The following is a 17,558-nucleotide window of genomic DNA, read 5'->3' as shown; positions in this document are numbered from 1 at the left end:
TATATTTGCCTACTCTTACGTTTATAACACTCTCAGTCATCCCTAATTTAAAAAGTTAACATTATTAAATATTCCATAAAAAAGAATCATAGAAATCGGTATAGAAACACCAAAGTTATACATGAAATACGCTAATAATAAGCCATCATGCGTACCTCAGAGCGCTGCCGTACCGCGCATGCAGTGCAACTACGCCACCGAGGCAGCTATAAGGATTATTTATGTATATATATAAGGTCGCGAACGCACAGGCAGGCGGCTTGCTTGGCACCTAGAGGCTAGCGAATTACCTAGCGAGTAGCTTCGTAAAACGAACATTCTCGAACGTTCGCGACCGGCTCCATTTTTGAAGTCCGAAATCCACGCGGGCGAAGCTGCGAGCGGAAGCTAGTATAAAATAATGAGGGTGCCGTTTGAGTACGGCTCGTGTTACTAAGTACTAGCGTGGGTTCGAAATTTAAATTGTTGACCTCGTTTAGGGCTTGAGGTAGGACTTGAATATGCCGAGTCATATTGTTAAATAAGGGAAGAGGATCCGGAAGTTTGAGAATTAGTGTTCCTAATTACATATATTTGAATTTAGACCTGTGAAAAAAATATTTTCTTTATTGAATCAGGAATATTTTAGTTATGAAGACAGTATGGCTGATTCGATAATGACGTCACGAACGGTATTCATTCTCTAAAAATATTTATGTTTATAGTTTAAAAACCACACTTAATTTATGCAAAATAAGTGTTAAAACAATATTATATTTAACATTTTTAGTATATCCACATATATACTTAAGTAGGCCAGGTATAATGAAAAAAGTTCATCGCATGATTCAAATTGAACCGTCAAAAATTTCAAAGACAAACAACTTCTCAAGTTATAAATTAAATATTAAAAGAATTTCTTTACCCCAAATATGTCTGCATATGTCATGCCTTAACTTGATACACAGAGTAATTAAAAAGTATCAGGAAGTTGGATTCAATTAAAAGTTTCCCGTGAGGGCGAATTAAATTTGGTTTTCTCCCATTATGGTTTAGGTTTCAGGCTTCAGGCTGAAAAAGGTGAGATTTAATATTGTGTTTGTTTACGGTATGTTTTTCTTCTCGGCGAAAAACGCATTCGTTACCACCACTTGGGGAGTGACTCAGTGAGTGAAACTACGTTGGTTTCACCGGTGTTACAGCCCAATATCGACCATCTTAACTTAGTATTTTAGGGTCATATTAGTAAATCAATGTCACCTTTGAGTAGGTTCTCAACAAACTCCGTCATATGACATAAGATTTCATATGAGATATTATGTATATATTAAAAAGCGATGACCTTAAAATGCTGAAGTAATTTGACAGCGTCTCAGTTGATATCGTACTTCTGAGCGAAACAGAGCTGCCTCTAATACGACCCGAAAGAAACAAAAAGATAAGCAATTCAATTCCACATGTTCATAAACATAGAGGCAATTAACAGAACAAACTGGCAACAAATGGCCGCGCAATAAAAAAGAAAAATAATGATACTGCCAACAATATTCCCTTCGTTAATGACAGCTCCGAAAAAAAATAACCACACTGTCCGCGCCACTCATTTATTTCCCGAACTCCCTATCAGTACAAGTTGTCAATCGAGAATACATCTACCACAGTCGGAAATAAAAGTTTATTTCGTACGAAACTTGCCAGCGGTAGATTAATCGGGCGATTTATCAACGCGTCTGATGTACGGAACTTGATTCCACAACTAGGTTTGTTTAACAGATAAAACTGCGGGACCGTTGTATCCGCATTGCTGTAACGCGTACGGCTCGTATACGACGAATTTCCCGTACGTGGCTTTTTTTGTGTATTGTATCCGGCAACACCAGAATTCTGTGAATGGGAATACTAGAATCAGTTCAGCGACGGCAGGGGTCTGGAGGTAAGTTGGGACGGGATAGCTGGGGGTAGAAAGTAGGGGAAGGAAACGAGCGCTCATTTAAAGAAGAAAACCTCCTGAAAGGATCGGCGAAGGGATGAAGGCCAAGAAATTTTCGCGAGCCTTCATAAGCCTCAATGTGTCGTTACAACCATGAACTGTGTGTCTAAGGCTGTCAAGCATCCCTCAGTGCACTGGGGGGCAAGGGGTGTCGTAGGTGCGATGTCATCTGTGAGAACTTATAGTAATGTCGCGAGCTTTACATTTGTGTGGTATGTGTTATTCGCACTTTGTTTCTATCATTGCTGTTTTACTTCAATAATTAAAAAAAAAATACACATTCTAAATTTTAATTTATTTTATCTTTCAATTCTCGGTATACATTGTTTTCAATAACCACAAATTTTAAAAAAAATATTAAAAAATGACACTATTCTGCTTGATCAAAACATTCACATCCTTTACACATCATATTTCTAAACTGCACAAGTGAAACCAGCAAACCAAAACCGTATTACACAAAGGATTCTCATTCAGAATAAGAAAAAGGTCGCTGAAATAATGAAGTCACAGTTTTTTACTTGACAGAGGAGAATCCTCGGGAGATGAACGTAACAAATTATACGTTTGAAGACCGCACTCGGACGAAAAAAAGACAAACCACAATGGAACGAGCGGACTGCCTGATAACCAGCACGGTCGTTTTTTATGAAAATCTAGACGCAAATGTACTATAACTAGGGCTGATCGTAGTGAAGATTTTGAGAAAATAAATTCGGTGTCGGTTTTAGCCTTATTTTTTTAGACTTCAATTACATATTTTGCTATGAATTTTTGAAGTTATACTTATTTTTGCACGTTAGGGAAAAATTGAGAGTAAATTTTGAATTGAGAGTAAACACGAAAAACCGACATCATGAAATTAGTTAGTCACTTATTATTAATTACATTATTATTTAATATATAATAACCCTCATATTCATAAACGTTATTTATCTAATGACGGAGCATGCTGTGATAACGAGTCTGTTTCTCAGCTTGGTTATCCAGCAGCTAATTAGATTCAAGTTGCATAACAATATTAGCCAATAACAACGGCCTTATGTCTACGCATTGCGAAGGCTGCCATGCCGTCAGCACTGAAAAACAGACTTGTTATCACAGCAATGCGCTGTCCTTAGATAAAAAAAAACGTCTATGAATAAGGGGGTAAGTGTACAAATAAATTAATAATAGATACAAATAATTATTATTAAAGTCCGGAAAAAAAATATTTTATGATATCAAAATAAAATTGATTTAACTAGATAATGCTTTATAATAAAACATTCATTCAATGCATTAAATACCTTTTTTCTATCATTAGTGTCGTTTTTTTTAACATGACTTCACGTTTGTAAGCCTGACAAGGGTCGGCTTATACAAACACAGTGGACTATTCTGATCCGTAAAGTATGAAGGAAGTTTTGGCTTTAATAACCTGGTTTGTCTTTTAAAATGTCTGTTCTTCGATTCGCTAATATCGCAGTTATTCCCTATATTACTGCATGGGAGTGCAAAAAAGATCGGCAAGCCATCGATGCTCTGATTGTATTTCTCCCCATCCATTCTGTAATACTGATGATTTTTTTGTTGTCGTAATTTATTTGTTTTTTTTTTTTTTTTATTGCATTTCATACAAAACATTTAGTGGCGGACTTAATGCCAGAGGTAATGTACTGCTCTTAATATTTTTATGTACTATAATATAATTATTTTCCTAAAATCATATGATTTTAAGCGACAAAAAAAAAGATCTTCTATATTTATTTATTATATATAAATATTCGCATGGCAATTATATATAACATATATTACTATCATTTATTTTTAATAACCCTTACGAAAAGTAAATCTTTTTTTTTCATTGCCCTATTTTTTATGTTTTTTTTTGTTACAAAAGTTTTGAATCAAAAAATTATATTCACCGTCGCACTGCCCATGCTATGAGAATTCGTGCATATATAAAGGATGCAAACATTTCCCGCATTTACAAGGCTGTCATTAATCTTATGGGCTGCAGGGAATACTTCTAAACCCGGTTCCAGTGCACGACGTCGTTTCTCATGTAGATGAAAAAAAAACACAATAGATGGCGCTCTAGTTGCATTTATGTTATGTTTTGAAATAGTTATGGTTTTAAATCTTGTTGAAACTCTTACTATATCAATATCCATGCTATATGGTAGTCTGTAAGATATTGCCTCGAGGGATAAAACCGCCAATTGTACTTGTTGGGACACACACACTTGCGCAGCTATGTAAGTGCACGTGCGTAGTTGTGCGAGAACGCTGTGTCACACCATACCTCCCGTATAAAAGCAACGCGCGTCTTTGTTTAATTAGTACGTCTTACGATTTGTTACTATTACCATCTAAGTACGCCTCTGTGTATTAAACGTACTCTGGAGTTTTGAAATATACAATATATACAGTGCCATCTTTGGAGTTTCATTATAGCTAGAGTTGCGACTCCCATACATTACATCAAAAACTCAGACAACTCTACATTGGTGACCCCGACGTGATTCATCCGACGTGATTCATCCGACGCGATACACAAGACGTGATTCATCCGACGCGATACACAAGACGTGATTCATCCGAAGCGATACACAAAACGTGATTCATCCGACGCGATACACAAGACGTGATTCATCCGACGCGATACACAAGACGTGATTCACCCGACGTGATCTTCAAGATGGCAACAAAGCTCCAAATACACAGACAAAAGAAACGGATCTACTGGGAGTATCCGTTCAGGCGCGTATTCCTGACTTCTGGGTAGATGAACCTCGCGCCTGGTTCATCCGGATTGAGGCCACCTTAGCACCGCAGAAGGTGAGCGACGACACATGCCCAAGGAAGTTATAACATCTATTTTTTGGCACAACCTCCGGACAGGCAACAACATATTACTACAAGTGGTCGAGTAATCAATATTCCTGTAAGATTTATGGATTCATTAGGACTCACATTATATATAAGCATATACATTTTTTACATATTTTTACTTTATTCTTACATTTTTTTTTCTTTTGTTCATATACACAGTGTTTATATTTTACAAAATTTATCATGTGCAAAACAATTCTTCGAATCATTACTATTGCATCAGATCGTAAACAACGCACGGTATCGAGTCGAGCACATGCCTGCTCATGTTTCTGCTCGATCAGCAAAGCGTTCGCGATGGACAGTTTTTGTACACATTTTATGTCTTTTATAATATTAACGTTATAACTTTGAATTATTTTAAAACAAATTGCTTTGTCAAATGTTACCCATCGCGAACAAACTGCGTAACGATGACCTAGATTTTAAATTATTTGTAACATTTTATTTGCTTACTTGGACATTGTCATAAGGTATAAGAAGCATTTATAGCGCTATAACTTCATACGTTATAGACCTCGCGGACAATCCACACTTTACGAATAATCGTAACAATGGGCAAAACTTATAGCAAAGAAGAAGTAGTTATAGCCCAGAATAGCGCAGTTGAAACGCAAGTTAATCAATTTAACATAACATTGATCGTCACAGCATCACTGCTAGTCATCGTGTTAGTTACTGCAGTGTGGTTGCAATGTCGACGCAAAGTTAAAAAGTGGTTAAGAAAAGAGGTATCAATCGCTGCAACGAAAACAAATACCTCGCCACCTGCAGACAGCTACGCGTAATACGAGCTGTATCCTGTTGACGCGTCGAACTTATCGCAATGTTCAACAACAGCATCAGTGTCCAGTGTCTAGCGTTATTATTAGTCAGCGATGAATTTGTACTCGTCACATATTGTTTTTATTGTACTTATGTGTAGTTACTTCTTTTTATAAAATTGATTTTATGCGTTGCGTTATTTTTTTGTAAAAGGGGGGAATGGTGTTGGGACACACACACTTGCGCAGCTATGTAAGTGCACGTGCGTAGTTGTGCGAGAACGCTGTGTCACACCATACCTCCCGTATAAAAGCAACGCGCGTCTTTGTTTAATTAGTACGTCTTACGATTTGTTACTATTACCATCTAAGTACGCCTCTGTGTATTAAACGTACTCTGGAGTTTTGAAATATACAATATATACAGTGCCATCTTTGGAGTTTCATTATAGCTAGAGTTGCGACTCCCATACATTACATCAAATACACAATCAACTCTACAGTACTCTATTAATTATAAGTGAATATACTAACCCCCTTATTCGTAGGCGTTTTTATCTAAGGACGGAGCATTGCTGTGATAACAAATCTGTTTCTCAGTGCTGACGGCATGGCAGCCTTCGCGGTGCGTAGATATAGTGCTGTTGTGATTGACTAATATTGAGATACAACTTGAATCTAGTAGGTTGTCAGATAAACAAAACTGAACAAACAGCAAGCCATCAGATAAACAAAGCTAAGAAACAGACTTGTTATCACAGCAATGCTCCGTCCTTAGATAAAAAAACGTCTATGAATAAGGAGGTATGTGGTTTTCTTCTTGTAGATGTGTACAATAAATAATTAAATAAATATAATATCATTCAATGTATGGAATATTTATTATTAAGCTTATATCAAGTATTGTTTTTTCAAAGTTAATTATTGGCTTAATATGTGTTGTAGGTAGAGGATCTATCCGTATCTATTCCTGTCACCAAGCAACTGTGTGCTGGTCTCAAGAACTTGTAGCCAATGTAGTTACTAGTTATTAGGAGTTGACATCTTTATCTTCGAGAGGGGATTAAGATCAGAAAATAGAACTATGCCATGTTCATTTTACAATACGCTTAAATAAATGTGTCCAGCTGACCCTATATTGGCATGTCATAAGGTAGAAGGCGTGACGTAAGTTATCTTAAACTCTGATATGCTACAAACATAAATAAAATATATAAATCAAATACCGGAAGGGGTAGGCAGAGGCATAATTGGCGCAGTCACTTTCTGACATGTGTATTTACGTTCCATGATGAGATAACGGCTGAGCCTATCTCGAAATCCTGCACAAACTCCAAACTTCAGGACTGAATAGAAAAATCCAATATCACTTTGCCCCACCCGGGAATTGAACCCGAGACCTCAGCACTACAGTCTTACCGTACAACTACACCACCGAGGAAAATGGTAAACAAAATAAAATGAAATTTAAAATTTCTCGTCCAGTAAAGTATATTTAGTTTTAAAGCTCAGCGTCTGAAATATAAAGCTTATCTTCAGTTTATTAACGTCTCAATTCAGATAAACTGGATTTATACGTTTCGTGCTACGTTATATCCAGAGATTGTATATGCATTCTATTTATTTGACTTTGTTTTACTATTGAAATAAAATTATTTTACGGATTTTATCGCGGATTCTTGTATTACAGTTTTCTCCTAACGTGTCGAAGACTGCAGCCTTCGTGGTCACGGGGCGGACCAGTTCGTTTTACCAGCTGAGAATTATGCTTTATTTTATTAGAACTAATTTCTGTATATATAGCAAGAAATTACCTACAGATTTTCAGAAATGAAGATTGTTTAAGTTTAATGTTAACGAATTATTCAATACTATAATAAGCTATAATATATTTATTTAACTATTTATAGATACATAAATATACCTGCCTTGTTTATCCTTACACCATCATAAGGTCGACTGGTAGAAAATTTGGTATTAAGTCCGCCCGTATACTTCTCTGTATATAAGGTACACTATAAGGTATATAAGATAAACAAAAATAAATTACTAAAGAAAATGTTTGATGTAGTATTTAATGTCAGAACAAATAGAACATTAAAAATTTATTTTCATTATTTACTTTTAAACCATCATCTTACTAGACTCGTTTACTCGTAGACCAATCAATGTCGCAAGAAACTCTTTGGAGCGCCAAAATATAACTATCAAATGTATTTTAATATTCGTATGAGAGATAATATAAAGGAGTTAATACAGCGATACATAACTTGTCGAGAATGGAATCTCAGCGAGGCGACGACAGTATTATGAAGATCATAATATTAAAACGGAGACAGTCATATTAAAACACTGCGATATTTTCTTATTTCGTTGTTTCAGCCAAAATGTAAAAACAATTTTTGTGGATTTCCTCACGTTTTGTACACGTAAATCATGGAAAAGCTGAAGATTCTGTGATTCCGAATACTTGCAAATAATCATTTTTTTTTTCTAAGGTTTGCCTGTGAATTTCAATACCATTGGAGATGGTTTTCGATGTTTTTACCTCTTGAAGAGATTGTATGACTAGGTGTTCCCATTGCGATATCTATATTTAAAAAGAACAATCCAAAGTTTCACGAACTCATCAACATGCAGCCTAGAACGCTGAAATTTTGCGTAGCGAATCCCTTTTTAGCTTATACAGGGAAACAGGAAGACATTTCGAACATTAAGGAACATAGGGGTCTACGAAGCTTGAAAAAACAAGCGAGTAAAGCCACGAGCGAATCCTAGTTTCTAATACTTGTCCCAAAACCCACTTAACAGTCCTTCGATAAACCTTTTTTAAACGTTTTGCACAAGTGGAAATTTCACACTTCCTCGCCACGACGTTTCGCCTTTGATCAATACAAAATATTTCGTCCCCTATTGACATTGAAGTGACGCAACTCTTAGGGTGAAAAATATTGCCCACTCTACAACTGGTGCCAAGATTTCATTGGAAAATACAACACGAATCCGTCTGTGCCGCGGAAAATTGGTACGTTCGAGGGGAATTTTATTTACTACATTTCAGCAAGATTTTGCACATTGCACAAAAAGTACTCGAGTATTGAATATAAATTGAAAAGCTACTTTCAGCTTGTCTGCAAAGGGTTTGGTCGACCGCAAATGTTTGGGTTGCGTTTTGTGGATTTGGGGAAAATGTTTTTTTATTACGTCTTGGTATAATGATTTTATATGTTTATGCAATGTTAGACATTGAAAAATTATGGTGATATTGTAAATTCGACTTTTCAGACGACTTATTGGTCGTTTAGAAAGTCGAATTTAATGAGGTGTTCCTCGGACCCCCCTGTGACCATTGAGCCTGCAAGGCCTTCGAAACGTCGGAAGAATATATTATAATATAAAACAACGCGATAAAATCCGAAAAATAATTTTATTTCAATACTTCTTGGTATGTTTAACGATGTTTTAATAGATATATTATTTTATCGGTAATAACATTTTATAGTTGACTGTAACGCGTGTTGAGAATCGAAATGCAATGTATTACACTTCTTGAAATAGTGTACTGAACAAAAACTATTAATTTATCCATTTAAAATAACAATCAAGCAATAACAACAACATAACTTCTTCAAATTTCGTTCCCCGACCCCTCAAACACCATAAATCTCATTGAAGGTGTCAGCATAAATTAGGGGAATAAAATTTCAAGTCCCAATTCTTATTCAAGGCGACACAAAAATATCAAAGCACAAAGTAACAATATACAATAATATTTTGTTCAGGACAAGTCTTTTGCATAGACTGAGAGATTGGCTTTGTACCGAGGCACAAACAACCAGAGTTTGAATTCAAAGGCATCCACTGAATACAGGAAACGATTGGATTGAATGAATGAAAGTTATGAAAGCCTATTTTAGCCCGAGAATCATGCAGAGCGGATTATCGTCCGCTCTGTTTTTATTGTTTAGCGTTTGTTTATATCCTCCGCTGGTTATTTCTTACGCGGTAAATGAGTTATGACTTTTCATGATCGTTTATTATAGTTATCATTATTTATTACGTTTTTCCACTCGATTGAACAAATAAAGACATTTTATGCATAGATACATTAAAATTTTTGTGTTTGTTGCACTTTGCAGTTTCACAATTTAACATAGTTCTATATGAGTTATAATCTTATTGTAGTAAGAATAATTTGACACACACACACGCACATCACGCATTTATCTCCGAAGGCGTATGCAGAGGCGCAACCAGCGCTCCCACTCTTCGCCATGTGTGTTTCGTCCCATGATGTGATAGGGTGATAGAAGGCGAGCCTATCGCCGTATCGGGCACAAATTCTTAACTCCGGGCTGACACTGAGCAGAAAAACCCAAATCATCATCACTTTGCCCGACCCGGGATTCGAACCCAGGACCTCGAAGCGCTGTCGTAACGCGCATGCAGTACAACTACGCCATCAAGCCAGTCACAAAAAAAAATGACGTCACAATAAATCAAGATAAAAAATGTCATACAATAAAAAAGAGTCGAAATCCATCGCTTATTTAATTTAAAACTTTATCTGCAATTCGGATATCAAAATACAGAATTTACGTGACAAAGGAATAACAATGCCAATTGACTAGCTCCGAAAAAAAAATATTTCGCAGTAATCAGTGAAATATTTTCATTTGAAATTAGGGACCCCTGACTCTCTGTATGTTAATGTCCCTCTCACTTGGGGCTCGGAGTCAATTAGAACAGTGTTGTTACCGTCATTGTGGATTTAATCGAGTCTTCTATTTGCAGTGAAAACGCAGTTTTGGATTTTGAAAGAGAATTGAAAATGATTTGGTATTCAATTTTTTTATATGGGCCTATATGACGGTTTTTATTGCTTCTAAAGGCTGACGAGGTGACGGTCCATATGATGGTAAATGGTCACCAGCGACTATGGACGTCGGCAATGCCTAGGGCGCAAAAACTAAGATGTGTCTATATTAATATCTAAAATCAAAGTGGCAAAATACATAAATAAGAATTTAGGGACTTTTATTAACAGACCATATCATGTGTCATGAATTTAAAATCTAAAATCTTAATAACTACCCTGATAGTGAAAAACTAACCGCCATTTTCAATAAACGATCGCAATCCCTATTTTCGTTCTAATCCAAAAATGTTCCAATTAGATTTTTTTGACATGTTTACAACTGAGTCATTTTGATTGAAAGAAAATAGAAAGAAAATATTTATTTGTAATAAGCAAAATTACATAATAATTATAAAAACAAAATACTTAAATCTATTTGGTTGGTTGGATTCATTATCGGAATGGATTAAAGATTGAGATTGGGATTGTTTATTTAAAACGGCTATCCACCAAACTTCATAGCACAATCACAACAAGCACATAACAAAACGATAATTAATAAACAAGAACATCAGCCAGGCATACATGCCACAATCAACCACACCACGCTTCCCTTAACATAAAAAAACAAACATAATCCTACCAACATAACGAGGTGACTAACAGGAACGCTTTCCTTTTACGTAGTGCGAGATCTAATTTTTCCGTTTCATCTGATGAGACGGCGCAGATGCCGACTGCATGGTTCGTTAAATTCAGCTAGGCGAGGGGCAATCGGATTTCTTTGAGACAAAATTAGCAGCTTTGTACCATTAACACCTGACGGTTATCTTGAAATGTTTATGTTGCAAATGAGGTTTAGCTGCAAACGGTCTGATTTTAGATAATTATTTATCAGGGTTATCCATGTGCTAAAGAACTTTACTTTTTAGGTGATGAGTGTTCAAAAGCATATCTTTATTGATGAATTAAGTTATAAGATTTTTTTTATGTAATATTATTTATTTTAACGCTGTAAGTTCTGTTATACCTGACAGTAAACTTGTTAAGTAGATGGCTAATATATGTCGTTAATAGTTTTATTAAAAGAAGGTATAATGGCTAAGAAGGAACATCAAAATTCCAGTCGATTAGGCAAAGAAACTGGTGATTAAAAATATCATTGTTGATTCCTTTTTACTTGACTTTAAACATGTTTAATTATTTACTCATTTTTGATTGAATTATATTTTCCGTTCTAAATTAATAAAATACATTCTTATAACTATTCAATATGAAAGTAATAGAAAGGAAACATAACATTATGGAATAATGTTTAAATTTATCGTACTAAAATTATAACCAAACTTAATATCAATATCCTGCAGTATTAACATCGACATTCCTCCATCACTAGCATCCAGCCAAAACGATTCATTAAGGCAAGATCCGATATCTTTGAGGGGATAGGCGATCCCTTTGAGCTATTAACACTGATTTCCGAATGCTTGATGAGAACTTCACTTACTTGTTTAATCGTATTATTATTTTATATGAACTATGTACAGTGTGACAAATATAATTTAAAAAGATATTAGGCCTTTTACTTACATAGTATTTTTTTTTAGTGAGGGAGTGGCCACAGATAATAAATACAAATTAATACATGTGGAATATTCACGATTGCAGTTACAATATTACTAGACGGCGTTATTAGTGGTTTGTATTTAATATTTATTATCAAATCTGATGTTTACTATGTATGTTTTCATTCCCTGTTATACAAGATCATTTTGGCAATGCGTTATTTAATGAAACCACATACTTATCGTCTTCAAAATAACACTTTAAATTAAGTTACTCGAATCGTAGATGTAAGATAAAAAATGTTTAAGTTTTGAACAAATATCTATAAAAAGTAGTTTTAATTTTACGCACCCTAATCCACTACTGCTACTCTAAGAGAATTCGTCGCATATACACACACACACACTATACACGCACATGCCATATTCCCACTAAAATACAAAATTATCAAAAATTCAGAAAGTACTAATTTACTTTCTCGTTCTTCTTTACTATTTGGTATAATGTAAGCAGAGGTAAAGGCGACTATGCAGTTTGATTTATTATTGAAATGTTAAAATGACCTTATATATTTACAAGGCTTTTATAAAAAGTGACTTTTCTCACATATTGTCCAAGGTGAGAGTCTAATCCAGGCTCTCTCCTTATAGTATTAAATATGTTCTCAAATAAACATTTGACCAATTAGCACATAATAATATATTCTTATATCTACTACATTTGATGCAGAATGTAATAGACATTTTCGCAAACTTTATTATTCATAATATTACTAAGATAAGATTATATTGTTTTGATACCATTAACCTCGTATACAATGTGGTTCCATAAAGCTTTGCAACGTAAAACGCAATGTAGGACGCTCCGTATCTAGATTCAGCCTAACCTAGTTAAGGTAAAGCGTCTCTGAATGCGAACATGCTATGAAAATCTGTTCCACAAACTAGACGCTAATCAGGGTAATGATTCAGATGATGAAACTAATGTAGCGCTTTGGTGTGATGTACGTAACGTACAATTTAGCGTGCATAATAAATATAATTTAATGGTAATTATTAACGAGGTTAATTGTAGGATATGTTTTATTGAAATATAAGGTCCTATAGACAAGGTCACTCATGATCTAAACAGAGGGAGACTTGCTCAACAGTGAGATACATTATTTTATAGTAAAGATCATTGTATTAAAATGTTATTCGTCTAATGATATTAATAAATCATAATATTACTGGCCACTATAAAAAAGAAAAACAATATCCATTATGCAACCAACCTTTTTAAAAAAGGAACTAGCCGTTTATTAACCTACTTCGGTGAAAAAACGTGACAATATACCAGTAAAGAGCATAGAATTTAAAAAGTTAGTCCGAGGGTAATAACAAAACCGTGCCGGTGCAGTGACGGCTATCTCGACGTGGATGAATGTGCCGCCCGAGATTGTTTCACCGTGACGGTTGCCGCGTTTAATTTCATGCTGGCTAGATCGGATACGTCATCAGAATTGTATTTCTTTTCGAATATGGAATTCAGTGAATAAATGATTGTCGGATTTTTATAAATTGATTTTGATTATTTGCTTTATAAAGAAAATGCAGAAATAAATTATTTTTGTTTCAATAATATTGTTCTTTCTCTTAAAACCATTCATATTCTTCAATAAAAATATTTTATTTAAGAAACCTCCTTTTTCTAGTCTCGAAACGGTATAATTAGAGTCGGGCGCTTTTTTGGCCAAAAAGCTAAGAAATATAGCGCAATGATATAAGAACAAATATGTCTAATCTAGACTTACAGTATCAGACAGTAAAGAGTCTTAGGCTTTCTAAAAGGCCCTAGATTATCTCGATAGGTATTTAGTTTTTTTAACATCAAAGGACTCTGACATAAGACTGAAGAGTTAAGTTAGGAAGCAACCAGCAACATTTCAACAAGCTTACCCACCTACAAACATTAAATATCATAGCAGTTAACAAACGACACGGCGAATGGCGCAAAATTACTACTCTTTATATTTGCACGTCAGCCCTACTAACTGAACTTTGTCACGAACGTTACTTATTAAGGAGAGGCAGACAAACAAGACAATTGTTTATTTTTTTCCTTTTATTAAATATATATATTCTTATTTTTGTTATACCAGCTCATAATTACATTAATTATTGAATTAGTTTTAGCCTAGAATCAATGATTGGAAATTTGATATTTCAAGAACGTCTAAAAAGATGTTTGGAAATTTGTTTGGTATTTAAGAGACGTTGTACTAACTTGTTACCTTGATAGGTACTTTAGTCTCATAATATCCTATTCTTTCACTACTTTTCATCAACATCATCAGCCACGTGAAGTCCATTGCTGAATATAGACCTCCCCTCCTAAAAATAGAACGATCTAGCAAAATTGGTCTACTCCAGCGTGTTCCCGTAACCTTTATCAAGTCATCCATACATCTTGCAGGTGAGCGTCCAACCCTGCTCTTCCCGTGACGTAGTAAATAGTTTTGATTTAAACGTATTTAATTAACGTCATTAGACCAAAATTGATTCCCACCAAATTTTTTTTAAAGTTTCTCTACGTTTAAGTGCATTTCCTTTACTTTGGATAAATGAAATACAAAAAAGAAAAAACTGTTTGTCATTACAGCAATATAATTTATATTATATCTCTTCACTCAGGCAAACTTGGGGGAAGTAACTATTATATATTGGTAGAATAACGCTCCGGAAGTTTCGTATACCGGAAATATCTTATGATTCCCGGAGACATCATAAATTGTTATTCATTCGGATTCCCACCTCCACCACAGTTGTTACCTAAAAATAGTTGCAAAAATAACATCTATTTATACTCCCGCTAGCTCGTAGTATACAATCGTTATATAAAAGTTTTCGTATTAAAACTTGAGTGAGTTGATATGATCTTACTTTAACGACTTGTGATATAAAAATTGTTGTGCAGTCGCAATGCGTGTCACTTAACGATTGAGTTAACAACCCGTAGATATTGCCAATTTTTCACTAGTTTATACTCTTATATAAAAGTATGTAGAGACGAGCTAATAGCTTGCCTGATGATAAGTGTCTGACAAACTATGACAATATTCAAAACATTGAACAACTAACATATTTTGTTATTTTACTTTATTTGGAAAACTACAGAAAAAGCATAACACTTATAGATTAAAAACAATGAAACAACACATTACACACAACTGTTTGCACATATTATATCATGTATATAAAAATAAAGGTGGAGGGGCACATTATAAGTACGTACCTACACCCAGAAACTAATAATAAAAATCCTTAAAATTTCTCAATATACTATTAAATGTAGTTGTAATATTTTGTTTTTCTATTGGAATAGAGAAAGGTGAAAGATATCGATGTAGTCAGTATCCACAGATGTCACTGAAATGCGTTCATAATTTATAGAAATGAATTTTTAAACCTCATAATTACACTACCTTCAAAATACTTTAAATTGGAAGACAACAGTCTACTCACTGCAGTGACTTACAATATGAATATACTGTATTCATAATTCTAAAACTCCGCTACACCACTATCTGAATACATCAATATAAATTGGAAAGTCTACGAACAGAACAGAAATTGATGATCTCGTAAAACACGTCGACGCCTTAAACTACATATAGGAAACAATAAATATCTGTAACAATATAACGGCATCTTCAGATGACTTCGCAATTTCGAAAACTCACCACTTCACAAAATACACAATTTATCTTCAAAGGCTTTGCATAGCTTCTTGGCGAACAACCCTCGATACTTGCAAGGAAATATTCTTCCTATTACGTGCATTTTGAACACAGTTTGTCTGTTTGGAAATAAGTCGAGTTTTCAATGGTGCCGTCTGGGCGCACGAAATGAGATTTTTACTACGGTAGTAATAACTCGAATCTGGAGCGCGATTCGCCGGATGGAGGAGTTTTGAAATTGTATTAGAGGCTTTTTTATATCATTTATTTGATTTGATGTGTGTTGAAATTGATTTGACAGAAGATAAGCAGTTAGTAACATAAGAGGTATTTCAGTTGCTAAACAGTTTTTAGTGTCATTCTTTTACTAGTCTCCAAATGTTTCCAGTTTGTAATAAATAGTAACTTTTCTCGTTACAGCAATGTTTGTAGCAACTATTTAAGGAACGCCAATCAGGCGACTTTTTAGATAAATTATACTCCCGTTTGAAGTCTACTTTTGCTGCTTGCTACAGTTGTCAAAAGGTATAATCGGTAATGAGGGTACAATTTTTAATGCAATTCAAAAATTATTGAAATATTGTTGTCTATCGAATGTTCATTTTTTAGGGATTTCTGTGTTTCTCAACAATCCAAGATATTGCTAAAATTTTTAGTTATCGTACATCCTTTTTTGCCTATACGTCTACATTCAATTCATGTTCCTTTCACTAAATATCTATTTCATCAAACTTACCAGTAATCATCTGGCTGGCAGTAGTCAGCAGTTTGACATCGTTGTCATCATCTTGAGTCTCCAACCTGACGGTGACGTTCAGTGGATCCAGAGTTTCATCACCAGCTCTGCCATGAAGGGTCACTAGTACAGCTGTCGTCTTTCCAGGCACAGCGACCTCTGGAGCCACTACTGAGAATCCCCTGGGAATAGAAAGGAAGCTATTAATGACGTACTCGAATAAAATTTATATAGAATTATTTCAGAATTCATCTTGAATTTCGACTATTATTAAACGACGTTAGTAGCATTTGTGAGGTACAGCCAAAATTATAGTGAGTAACAACGTCTTCAATGGATTACGGACTAAATCAATCAGGTTGAAACCATTGTCACAGGTTTGATCTTAAAATACGTTGGGATCAGCAAAATTTCGAGGTGTCCAACAAAAACCTATCCCTTCCTAATCCCTACCCTTTTTTCTAAATGATCATATCCACAAATATTCTGGATTTTCTGACGTCGGTGATAATAGGTTAAGGTCACCAGTCTAAACGTAAATCTACTCCATAAGTAACTTATAAGTATTGAGCTATCTCGCGAGTTCTGAACCTAAAATTTATCTGCACATTGCCTTTCATAGGAAAAGCAAATTATATGTCAAAATATTTATGAAGAGAGTGCAATACTCGCAGAATAAGCAAAACATCAAAGCGTGGAAATTGAAATCTTTCCAAAGCGTGGCTGCAGTGCGACAAATCGTTTGGACACGTTCGAATTATTGTATTCTCGTACGTGTGAAGTGAATACTGAGCCTGGAGGGGGTCGAGCGCTGTTTGCTTAGAATACTCGTCTGTGGCTGGTCACGTTTTGTTTTATTTTACCGCTCAAATTGAATTTGTTATTACATTTTTATTTACTTTTTTGTCGAGGCAACATACATTGGGGGGTAGTTTTGGTCTTTATTCTGCCAACGAGGAAGATTTTGTATATTTTATACGATTTTAGTGGGAATAGATGTCCCTAATGATGGCAAATCTGTAGCTGGTCATATACCAAACTAAATAGGTAAGGCGAAATGGGATAAGTCT

General features: G+C 34.8%; 1 protein-coding gene across 1 annotated transcript in view; it reads right to left on the bottom strand.

The window, feature by feature from the left end:
* LOC119190092 overlaps positions 1 to 17,558 on the bottom strand; it is a 104,365-nt gene that overhangs the window by 60,319 nt on the left and 26,488 nt on the right. The window contains exon 2 of the mRNA XM_037441147.1: positions 16,489 to 16,670. Coding sequence (XP_037297044.1) covers positions 16,489 to 16,670 — 182 coding nt within the window. The remainder of the gene's footprint in view (positions 1 to 16,488; positions 16,671 to 17,558) is intronic.

This window comes from Manduca sexta, chromosome 21 (assembly GCF_014839805.1).
Source record: "Manduca sexta isolate Smith_Timp_Sample1 chromosome 21, JHU_Msex_v1.0, whole genome shotgun sequence".
NCBI classification, from domain to species: Eukaryota; Metazoa; Arthropoda; class Insecta; order Lepidoptera; family Sphingidae; genus Manduca; species Manduca sexta.
This window is presented reverse-complemented; position numbering and strand designations above follow the sequence as displayed.